At 45.7% G+C, this 12,433-nt stretch overlaps 1 protein-coding gene across 3 annotated transcripts in view; it reads right to left on the bottom strand.

Annotated features, from left to right (window-relative positions):
* CFAP74 (cilia and flagella associated protein 74) overlaps positions 1-12,433 on the bottom strand; it is a 92,737-nt gene that overhangs the window by 70,847 nt on the left and 9,457 nt on the right. For all 3 annotated transcript variants that reach the window (XM_067567181.1, XM_067567180.1, XM_067567183.1), the window contains exon 5: positions 1,504-1,608. In XM_067567181.1, the coding sequence (XP_067423282.1) occupies positions 1,504-1,608 (105 nt within the window). The remainder of the gene's footprint in view (positions 1-1,503; positions 1,609-12,433) is intronic.

Here is a 12,433-nt window from a genome sequence, read left to right as displayed (position 1 = left end):
AGGTCACCAAGTGAGGGGTAGTCACTTGACAAATCTCTGGCCATATACCCTAGTGTTTTATAAAACGTCTTTCATTTTGAAAGACACAAAGAACTAACTGTCCTTCAATTGATCCACAATGGAGACAACTCTCACATTATCCCTTCAAGGTTATCTTCCCACTGCCTTTTCAAAATTAACACTTTCTTCAAGAGAGCCTGCTGGTACACTAGAAAACAGCAGCTCTTTGCAAACTGATGATGAAATGCAGAGACCTGCCCTATTCTTGTGGATATACTTCATGTAACTTTATAATGGAATTAGAATGAGTTCATTTCCCTGAATTTAATTGTATACTTGACTGGAGATGCTATGAAAATGAAGCACATTTTAAAAATTTGTTTTCTCAGTAAAAATTCCTTTAACAATAAGTTGCTATGGGAAAAACATGTAAGTTGGTTTGAGACTTTCAGTAAAAGATACAAGTTTACTGTGTAATTCAGAGTTAAGATGGAATGGTCTCACTAAATAACACTAATATCAGTAGTGATCTTGAGTCAAATCCTGATCCCACTGAAGTGATGGAAGCATTGCTGTTGATTTCATTGACTCTTTGATGATGTGCTATCTAGTAGTTTAGACCAAAAATAAAGTCTATTTTGAAACTGTTTTTAACCTGACAAAAGATTCAGAATGTCTACCTGAGATTTTGTTAAATCCACTACACTTTTGCCACAGAAAAAAAATTAAAATATAAACTCCAAAACGTTAAAATTGTGAAAAGTAATAAATGCTAATTTTGTGAGATCCATAAAGAGACAATATTTTTCTTTCCACACATAATGAAACAAATTCTAGGTCAAATTCTCTTCTAGTGTACATGGGCACTACTCCAGTGACTTGATATGCAAAAGTAATTGCTGGTATAATAGCAAAGTATAAAGGTCGATTTCTGAAGTTTTTGATTTTCAGATGTGTGTTTTTCTGCTCAGGCTGCAAGGGTTAAACTGCTTCAGCTCAAGGTCACCAACGGGGGAGTTCCACCTATTTATACCAGCAGAGAAATTGGCCTGCAATTCCTACAGCTGTGCTCACATTTCTGATGATGCTGTTTAAGCCTGATAAAGGCACCTGTTCTATACTCGGAAAGAGTAGCAGTTGCTAAACAAATAATTGTTTGCCTTTCAGCTCCTTTCAAAACACAAAAAAATTTGTGCCAAAACAAAAATGACACAAAGAATACAGAGATAAGTTATTTTCAAGCTTCTAAGACAGTATTGCAAGTGGTGCAGGCAGGGAAGAAAATGACAACTATATCCTGTAAACTTTTTCATAAGCTTTGCTGCCTTTAAGTTTCTGATCACTTTAAATATCAGCTGTTACATATTTGTATGCTTTATATTCACTTGCTTTCAAACTGCGACTTAATCGATAAGTTGGTTTAGGACTTTGGGCTAAATTGCTATGTTATGCTAATAACAACTGTAATGAAGATCAGTCCCTTCCATTCACTTCTTAACTTACACATTTTCTTTCAGCATCAAAGCAATTTTCGACTCAAGGTCCTTTTCATTCCCCAATTCGGCACACAGTCGTCTGTGCATTGCCTGTAAGCGGAATACAGCAGCACTGTTACATTGAAAAAGAAAAAAGAAATGGAAATAATGAATGTTAAAACCTTGCAAAGAAAAAGATTCATATAACAATTAAGGTACCATGAGGTTGAAACCTTTGTTTTAGAATTCCATTAATTTATATTAATGTAATGTCTTTCAATTATGGCTCCTAAAGTGTCTATTCTCCTCTGAAAGACACAATCTCATTAAACTTCTATATACTGGTTAACTGAAAATTAAGATGTGAGCATTTTACTAACACTCAGCCATATTTTAAAGCGATTTGTAATTTGCTATGCTGATAACAAATACTTCTTAGGTAGTTAATTTTAGGAAAACAAATAGGACAAAGATCAATGTATGATTTTAAAATTATAATACTGTACAACCATACATATGCCAACCACAAGATTTTGGCATACAGAGTAGATAAATTCTGCTCCTAGATGCATCAATGCAAATGCAGTGATTTCAGTTGAGTTGGTGTAACAGAGGAGAACTGAGACTGGTAACTTTCCAGGATGGAAAAAAAGGCTACATAATCCAGTTGAAAATGACCCTAGCTCTCTTGACTGGGGTGGAGTTACACCAGCAGAGAATCTGTCCTAAAGTCTCCATCTATCAAGATTTCCACAGGAACAAGAAGTATTTAATTCACTGACCCAAATAATGACCATTAATTTAAATCTCCCTCATTTCCATCTTTCTCCTTTCAGTGTTTGCAGTCAGGCCTTTAGCCACTCCAACAGCTGCATTTAGCTGAGTGCATTGTCTTACTGCTAGTGATAAACAGAATAAATGAATACTTTCTGCTGACAATCTGTCTCTTGCTAGTTCTGGAACAGTTAATTGTGGAACAGGTTCCTGGAATATCATCTGTTGAAGAAATGTCATGATAAATAAATGGATTTTGCAACCTCTGTCCCATTCCACATATTGAACATTCCTCAATGAGCAATGATCCTGCCGCTTATACCCTACCACGTACGCCCCAAAATGGGCTTTATTGAGCTAAGTATCAAAACCACCTTGACTACCTTTGTCAAAGTCAAAAATCAACTAATTCTTAATTTTATTAGAAAGCATAATAAATTACTGATATTATTTAAAGATAGCTTTGCCATGTATTTAACATGCTTATTTTAAGTTATTACATACACTGATTAAAAATGTGTCCACTAAATATACTATGAACCTCATACTTTCAAACCTGAGACATACACAAATGTGTACATTCAGCTGGACTGAAACCTGGGCTGTTTGAGGATGATTCATGTGTGCCACTTGTCCTTACTTCTCCAAGGATGAAACACACTCCTGTGTAGAAGGCCAGTTCATCACTTAATTCCCTTCTAAGCTCTCAAGACAGGGTTTGCCTGGGATTTAATTGGTACATGTACATGTGCTGGCTAAGTAGTGCTATCCCTGGTTTGAAAAATGATCAAACTGAGGGTAAGAACCTGTGGGACTAGAAGCGGGGACTAAAGGGGTTCCCAGCTGCTTGACCAAGGGTGCTGGAACAATTTATATATTAGGGGTGTATAAATGGTGAAAGCCAAACTGTAAGTCCTGTATGTGATGGAAACTACTTCAAGCCAGGGAGTGTGGCAGCACCTCTAGTTCCAGCACCTATGCTGCTGACATTTTCGCATCACCACTGGAAGCTGAGGCCATGTTTTTGCTGAGCAACCTTGTGAAGCTGGACACTGCAGGACGTTACCATCAGCAGGGCCTAGGTAGTGGCCCTCTGCAGTCCACTGATTGGCCCATGTTGATATATAAAACTAGGAAGCCATCACAGAGCATTGCCTGAGCAATGATGCAGACTGCTTGTTTGCTTCTGTTCCAGACCTTGACTTGCTGTGAACCCTGGATTCCAGCTCCTGATCCCAGTTCATCCTTGCCATCTGCCTGTAACTTGGAGCTTGACTTCCTGGTATCATGACCCAGTTCAACCCTGACTCTGCTGTTCGTCTCCTGACTGCAACGTGGTAAATGACCCAGGCGCACAGGCCACCCACAGCCTGGCCCTGACACACAGGCCTCAAGTGCTGAAGTGACTAATTCTGCCATTGGTCACAGAAGCCCTAAAACTTAAAAACAAAATCTATGCACTGAAATATGCATTACATGGCACAAACTCACTTGTAGCCATAATCTTAATGCTGTATTATTTCAGGCTTATTGAATAATAACTTTAACCTGATGTAGTAGACAAAACATTTATAATTTGCATCTCCAGCATAATTTAAAATTATCATGAATTTAATTCCAAATTTCACTGCATGAGGTGTCGATGCTAAATTAGTGATTATTCATATTTTAATGACTGTTAAAATGTCATGCTACTTGAGTTTTTAATCCAGGAATTTGGAATAATATCTTCCTACTCCGTTATTAAGCAGCTAATATCTGAAATGGACCATTATGATAGTTGCTATCCCAACTGCTACAAAGCAGCATATCTGCAGATTAGACCTGGGCCTGGCATAAGTATAAAAGTTATGTTGCTTTCCTTAGCTTTTGTTTAAAGATTAGTTAAAATATAGGATATCTGATACTGAGCATATTTCTTCTACCATAAATTGCATGAGCATACAGAGTCTCAAAACTACTGGATAAACCTTCCTGAGAGGAAGAACTTTGAAAACTAACGCTAGAGTCCATATGGGACCAAACAGGACATTATTAATGGAGAATGTATATTTCTGTGTAAAAGACTGGAAAAGATTTAATTCAGCTATTTCACCTGATTACCCTGCAAACTCCACTTTCAGAAGTCTCCAGACAGTCAAACCATGATTTATTTTTTTTAAATTATTTTACTTTTTAAAAATTCTTATGTTTACTTGCCCAAAGAATCTGAAATTCAATCACACTCAAACTATGTATTAGGGATCTCTGGTGAGATGTACCAGCTTCTATCAGTAGCATCTACCACACAAATTCATTTTCCTTAAACATTTAGGCATGTGTCAGCACTCAGTCTATTGTTTTTTCTTATTAGCTATTTTGTTTTGGCAATTAAGTTACCTTTATTAGTTTGTTATTCATTGAGACATTTTATTAACCTGAAGAACAGTACAGGGCACATTGGCAGCTGCAAAGCTGTTTCATAATACAGTGGATACCAGCACACAAACCACCCACTGCTTTCAATTTAAACAAATTGGAAAGGTCCAGTAAATTGCCCCCCACTTCACAGCTGAGTAACTCACTAGCTGCTGTTGTATATAGTGCATTTGTGCATTTCACAAACATATGACAATGAGAAAAACAAGGTTACTTACCAGTAATTGTTGTTCTTCGAGACGTGTTGCTCATATCCATTCCAATATAGGTGTGTGCGCGCCCCGTGCACAGATTCCCGGAACTTTTTTCCCCTTAGCAAGCCCCATAGGGTCGGCTCAGGCACCCCCTGGAGTACCGCTCTCATGCCGTGGTACATAGGGCACCGCAGCCCCTCAGACCCTTCTTTCTGCCGACTCCGGCAGCGGGGACAGAGGGTGGGTGTGGAATGGATATGAGCAACGCATCTCGAAGAACAACACTAACTGGTAAGTAACCTTGTTTTCTCTCTTCGAGTGATTGCTCATATCCATTCCAATATAGGTGATTAAATAGTCATACCTTGGAGGTGGATAGGAGTCAGCGTTGAGCCGCTGTTGCCAACACGGCCCTGCCGAAGCCCGCGTCCTCTCTCGCCTGCTGCACGATGGTGTAGTGGGACCAACGACCAGGTCGCTGCTCTGCAGATGTCCTGCAGGGGCACTCGTTCCAGGAAGGCCGCGGATGAGGCCTGGGCTCTGGTTGAGTGTACTGTCACAGCTCCTGGAAGCGTCACCTTTGCCCGCTCGTAGCAAGTCTTGATACAGGCAGTGATCCAGGTGGAGATGCGCTGGGTGGAGACGGGTGAGCCTTTCATCCGGTCCGCCACTGCCACGAACAGTTGCGATGACTTCTGGAACGGTCTGGTCCGCTCGATGTAGAAGGCCAAGGCTCATCTGACATCCAGCGAATGCCATCTCCTCTCCTCTTCCAAACCGTGTGGTTTAGGAAAGAACACGGGGAGGAAGATACCCTGGTTATAGTGAAACTAGGACACAACCTTAGGCAGGAACACCGGGTGGGGTCTCAGTCGAACCTTATCTTTATAGAAAACCGTGTAGGGGGGCTCTGAGGTCAATGCTCTTATCTCGGAGACCCTCCTAGCCGATGTAATGGCCACCAGGAAGGCTACCTTCCAAGAGAGGACGAGCAGCGGGCATGTAGCCATGGGCTTGAAGGGGGGTCCTGTCAACATGGTGAGGACCAGGTTCAGATCCCAGGGAGGCACTGGGTCGCGGACCTGCGGGTATAGTCTCTCCACCCCTGTGAGGAACCTGACTGATATGGGGTGGGAGAATAGAGACCGCCCTTCCATCGGCTGGTGGAAGGCCAAGATGGCCGCCAGGTGCACCTTCAGGGAGGCCAGTGCTAGACCCTGGAGCTTCAGATGGAGGAGATACTCCAAAATCGCCTGTATGGACGAACAGCTTGGTGGGATACCCCGGAACTCCACCCAACAGGTAAAACGCTTCCACTTGGCTCAGTACACCACCTGAGTGGAAGGTTTTCTGCTGCCCAGCAGAACCTGCTGGACCTGTATGGAGCAGGCTCTCTCTCCCGCCGTCAGCCACGGAGTCTCCATGCCGTCAGGTGGAGGGAGTCCAGGTCCGGGTGCAGCAGGTCGTAGCGCCTCGGGAGAGGGAGCGGTGTGACAATGGACAGATCCAGCATGATGCTGAACCAATGCTGTCTCGGCCATGCTGGGGCAATCAGTATGATGTCGGCTTTGTCCCTCTTGATCTTCAAGAGAACTTTGGGCAGCAGCAGAATGGGGGGCAATGCATACATGAGGGTTCCCGTCCAGTCTAGAAGGAACGCGTTGGAGAGGGAGCCTGGCTTGCGACCTCACAGCGAGCAGAACCTCGGGCACTTCCTGTTCCAGGACGACACGAACAGATCCAGTTGGGGAACCCCCCACTTTTGGAAAATTGAAGTCACCACCTCCAGGTGCAGTGACCAGTCGTGGTAGGGTAAGAACGACCTGCTGAGGTGATCCACCTCATCGTTCCTCACCCCCGGGAGGTGAGAGGCAGATATGTGAAAGTCGTGTCTGACAGCAAAGTCCCAAGGTCGAATCGCTTCCTGGCAAAGAGCCGAGGAGCGCACTCCCCCCTGCCTGTTCATATAGAACATGGCCACTGTGTTGTCCGTGAGGACCTGTACCATCCTGCCCCTCAGGAATCTGAGGAAGACCTTGCAGGCCAAGTGGACTGCCCTGAGCTCCCTGACATTGATGTGAAGACACCTCTCCTGAGCCGACCATAGCCCCTGGATGCTGAGGTCACTGCTGATGTGGGCCCCCCCATCCCACATCTGAGGCATCTGTAATCAGGCGTAGTATGGCCGGAGCCTGTGGGCAAAGGGCCGGGAGAGATCCAGGGGAAAGGAGGAGTGTCACCCTTGTGCACACCTTCAAAACCTTTTATTATTGTTTTTGCCCTTGCTTGGGCCCCGCCGAAGACGCAGGGTGGTCGTGGCAGTTGGGCACCCTGAACTGGTCCCGACCCCTCCTAGGCTGAGCGGGTCTGGGGGATTGCCAGGGTGGAGGGTGAGGCTGCCTCTGGGCCTGAGGCCAAGATTGACGTCTCAAGGCCTGAGGTGTGTAGAGCCCCAGGGACCTTAGAGTAGCCTGAGAGTCCTTCAGGGCATGAAGCTTCTGGTCAGTTTTGTCGGAGAAGAGGCCAGTGCCGTCAAATGGAAGATCTTTTATGGCTTGCTGGACCTCTTGAGACAACCCTGAGGACTGGAGCCAGGAGCAGCGGTGCATGGCGATGGCCGAAGCCATAGCCCTGCTGGCGGTATCCGCTGCATCACTGGCCGACTGTAAGTCTGCGTTTGCCACTGCCGCGCCCTTCTGGGTCACAGTGGCGAAGTTCGCGGCCTGGTCTGGGGGCAACACCAATGCAAACCTCTGCAGCGAGGACCACAGGTTGAGGTTGTACCTCCCAAGGAGCGCCTGGAGGTTTGCAGCACTCAGCTGCAGGGCTGCAGTAGAGTAGACCTTTCGGCCAAAAAGGTCTAACTTTTTACTGTCCTTGTCTTTCGGGGTGTTGCCCTGGCCGCCCTGGCGGTCCCGCTAGTTAGCGGCCTCCACGACCAGTGTCCCCGGGGCAGGGTGGGTGTATAAAAAGTCAAACCCATCCTTTGGGACATAGTATTTGCGTTCGGCACCCGTGGAGGTGGGGGCCACCGAAGACGGGGTTTGCCAGAGGACGTTGGCAAGTTTCATGATCCTCTCGTGCACGGGAAGGGTGACTCGTGATGGACCCGCCGACCCCGATACCCCAAATAGGGGGTCCTCCTCCTCTGACATCTCCCTGAGCTTCATGTTGATGTTGCTCGCCATCCTCTTGAGGAGGTCCTGGTGAGCACGGAAATAAAATAGGGGAGCCTTATGGTCCCTGGTGGCCACATCGTCAGAGGAGGAGGAGGAGGACTGTGGAAGGGGCCCCATGGAGGGACCTTCCTTGGGGTCCGAACCCTCGTCAGAGGGGTGGCCCTGGTCTGGCTGACTTGGAGGAGGGGGCACTGGCTGGGCCAACGACGAGTGGATAGAGGTGGTCTCGTGGCCTATCTGGTTACCCCACGGCCCCCAGTACGGCCACTGCCAGGGCCCTTGGGCCCATGCCGGTGCAGGCATGAGTGCCTGCTGGGTTACCTCTTGATGGTGGCCCCATGACCCGGAGCCACTGGATCGACGTTTGCGGCTCCTGGGTGGTGAGCGGCCCCGAGATGACGAGGACGATCAATGGTGCCGGCGTTTATGGTACCGTCAGGGGGATGAACTGCTGGAGGAGCTGGACGTCGATTGCCTCCTCCGCCTCGACCTCTTCCGACGACCCTTCCCACGTCGGGACTGGGAGCAGTGTTGCCGATGTCGCCACGGTGCCGACCGCGAAAGCGATCGGCTCCACGGTGCCGGAGCAGATGGTGCCGAGCCAGTCGGTGCCAAGGCAGGCAGTTCAGCAGCAGTCGGTGCCGAGGCTGTCGGTGCTGTAGTCGGTGCCTGATGGCGCGGACTGCGTGCCAGAGATCTCAACCAGTGCCGTCTGTGCATCAGGCTGTGCACCGGGGTTGGAGATCGGTGCCAAGCCAGGCTCTGTACTGGAGTATGAGAGCTGGAGCTGCGACCACTGCGGAGGCGGAACTGGAGCGGTGTCGCCTCACGCATTTGCCTCTCGACCGCCCTTGGTGCTGCAGTGTCGAGGAGCTTGATGACTCAGAGTCGGAGCTAGGAGGCGAGCCCGCACTCTCGACCCTCCTTGACTGTCTGGGGGAAGACCTCGATTCCTGTCTCCGCCATCCACCGGGGGCACCCAGAGCGGGTTTTCCCCGAGACACCAGTCCCTGCGCCCTTGGCCAAGGAGGGGACGGAGGCGTGGGCATGCCCATGAGGGCGCGTGCCGCTGCGAATGCCTCCGGTGTCGACGGTCCCTGCAGGGGTGCTCCCCCACCCCCAGGAGTCAGGGGAGGCTCCCTGCAAGGAGATGCCGGTGCCGGAGCCCTCTCCATGGCACGTGGCTGGGGCATCTCCTGGGTCACGCCTTCCTGTACTGGTCGCAGAGGGGAGTCCATGTGGGTGGCCTCAGGCCGCTTCTTTTTCTTCGGCACCGACAACTTCGGTGCCAGAGCTGGTGCCGGCGGGGCGCTCTACACTGAGGAGACGCTTGGTGCCACCAGAGATTGAAACGGTTCGGAGTCCTGGCGGAGCGCGGACTCCATCAGAATCACCTTCAGCTGGGCGTCCCGCTCTTTCTGGGTCCGCAGCTTGAAGGCCCTACAAATTTTACACTTTTCCTTTCTATGCTGCTCTCCGAGGCATTGGAGGCAGCGATCGTGAGGTCACTCACGGGAAAAGCCTTAGCACGTAGAGTGCAGGCTTTAAAGCCAGTGGAGCCTGGCATGGCTCAACCGCAAGCCCCTAAGGGCAACTATCTTACTCACTATAAACTAATAACTATTAACAACCACTTAACGAACAATTGAATTAACTAGAATGCTAAAGGGTGCTACTTGCAACAGCAAGAGGCAATGTTTCAGCAACCGTCACAGGCGGAAAGAAGGAACTGAGGGCCCGCGGGGTCAGCGGCGCCCTATGTACTGTGGCATGAGCGCGGTACTCCAGGGGGCGCCTGAGCCGACCCTACGGGGCTTGCTAAGGAGAAAAAAGTTCCAGGAATCTGTGCACGGGGCGCGCACACATCTATATGGGAATGGATATGAGCGATCACTCGAAGAGAGAACAGAATATATAAGTACCAATTCCTTGTCATAACCAGCATCAGAGCAGCAAAACTAAAAATGACATAGCATACTGCTGCTGTCAGTTGATCCATATTAACCAGATGATTAAATTAATAGTGGGTGGAAGGAATGATAAATGTAAAGAGAACTAACTTCATGTGTTAAGACTATTTTATTTGTACTATACTACATATATTTCTTAAATCTACATTTTATTTACCCAAAGCTGAAAATCCCTTTCAGACATTCCATCCTCTGTGCAAGGGGTAAAAATGAGAGTGTGCTCCCTTATGTAAAATGATTGAAATGATCAAGGGGGTTTACTGGGAGTTGGCAGAGTCAACCAAAATTAAAGGTATAGAAATGTCATTCAGTTCTCTGTGAGATTATCATATTTTTATTGTGGACCTTGTCTCAATGGCAGTCAGTTTTTGCCCAGCTGAGTGCTACAATGACAAATTTGCATAAAATGAACAGATTGCAGCTATCTTTATTTTTGGAATTCATCTTTCAATATTAAGATGCATCCATATGGACTAGAGGTCTCAGCATGCAATGCTCTATCTTGATGTGAGCAGGTGACTGATTAAGACATTGCATTGTATACTGGGACTAGTAATTTACAAGGGTCACACATCCAAACTAAAATTGAGTGCATCTGTGGACTACACTGTAAAGCTCCACAAGCTGTATCTGTATAAAAGAAATATATAAACACTCACTGGTAAAATATATATGATACTCTTCAGTGAAAATGTGTCAGGTACAGTGATATCTCTGATAGGATGACAATGATACTAAATTGTCAGGGGTTGATTCTCCAAGTTAGGCATGTTTGTATTCCCAGTAATGTCTGTGATTCTTATAGGAATCAAAAGGTAAATCCCCATACATCCTTGGGAGATATAATCTCTCACAAAATGACTAATCTGATGGCCATCATTTTGTTTTCTTTTTTATCATAATTTGGGCATAGCTTTTAGGTACAGTATTTCTTATTTTTAAAAATATCTTATATTAGGTTAGTGCACATATGCATTTTTAATATGCTTCAGTCAAAAAATAAATGGAGATATGAGGAAACATCAGACACATTCAGGACTAATCACTATCCTCAGTGACATAAATACAGAGTTACTGCCTGGAAACCAGTGAAGATACTCCAGATTTATACCAGTGTAAATGAAAACAGAATTTGGGCCACAGTATTTTGTTGAAGAGGAGACAGAATGAATCTGAAGATATTTCATTTGATAGGACATTGGCTGTATCTGTTAGTGTTCTTCAGTTTGTTTTACTTGTTAATGGCATTGTGAACAATTTAATTATTTTTGAAAGAACACTGTGAATTTTAATTAATCCCACAAGCAAAGGTGGGGCTGAAGAATAGTGTCAACTAACCCTCTCCTAATTAGCATGTTAGTTATGGTAAACAATAAACAAACAATTCCTTATTACAATCTGTTTTGTGATGGAGCACTGTAGTTTAATAACAATTTGAGGATTTTTTTAGTTGATGTGGTTATCGTTATTACGTTTTAAAGATTAGCAGAAGATATGTTTGTCTACTAAAATAAAAAATGTTTTGGATAAGCGGATGAGGATGACAGAAATCAGAAGCAAAATGTTTATCACATTTACCACTGGAACAATAAATCCTATATACAATATTAGGATATTGCCATGATTCAATACGGTCCTGACCCACAGGTATGGGTCCAACACCCCAATCACCACATCTTTAAATTTTTGGAAAATTTGGATTAGAATCTGGATCTGATTTGTACTTGCAGGACACAGTCCTAGACTCAAAATTTAACTTATTACACACTTCAGCTTTTTACTGTTCTCTAGTGTGTTTAATGTTTGTGAATTACTTTGAGCTCCTTGGAAAGGAGTGCTAAAGAGAGAGAAAAACTTTCAATCAGATCTCACAAACCCATATTTCAGATAATCTTTAGTTATCACTCCCATTTTATAGATGGGTAAATGGAGGCAGAGTGACCCACTTGAAGTCACACAAAGCAGTGACAAAATCAAGTATAGAATTCATAAATTCCGACACCTAGTTCCCTGCTTTAGCTATTAGGAAATACTGCATTTGGGCGTTCCACCTTGTCAGTGTCATCCAAATGCAAAGGACTAGCTCATAAATATCTGCTGTCATGAGACATTCCTTTAACGCCCAATCCTCACTTCCTGCTTCATGGCAATTGCCCTAGTAGCATCTTACCTATGGACAAGAAACAGCACAGATCAGCTTTTTCCAATCTACTGCACTGCTGCTCTGTATATCAAGTAGAAGGGAGTGCTGCTGTGAATAATCTGCCTGGAGAGTAATTGCATCACTTAAGTCTTCACCAACTTGGGACCTAACCTATCTGATCTGTTTTCCAGCACAAAATGACAGTACAATGCTCCTTGCCATGTGGCATGGCCCACTGCGATAACACAGCTTGGTTTTATACCCGGATAATGGTAATGAC

The sequence above is a fragment of the Emydura macquarii genome, unplaced genomic scaffold (genome assembly GCF_026122565.2).
Source record: "Emydura macquarii macquarii isolate MOO-44397 ecotype Brisbane River unplaced genomic scaffold, CSIRO-AGI_Emac_v2 contig_2768, whole genome shotgun sequence".
Classification (NCBI taxonomy): Eukaryota; Metazoa; Chordata; order Testudines; family Chelidae; genus Emydura; species Emydura macquarii.
The sequence above is the reverse complement of the archived record's forward strand: the minus strand, read 5'-3'. Positions and strand labels throughout refer to the sequence as shown.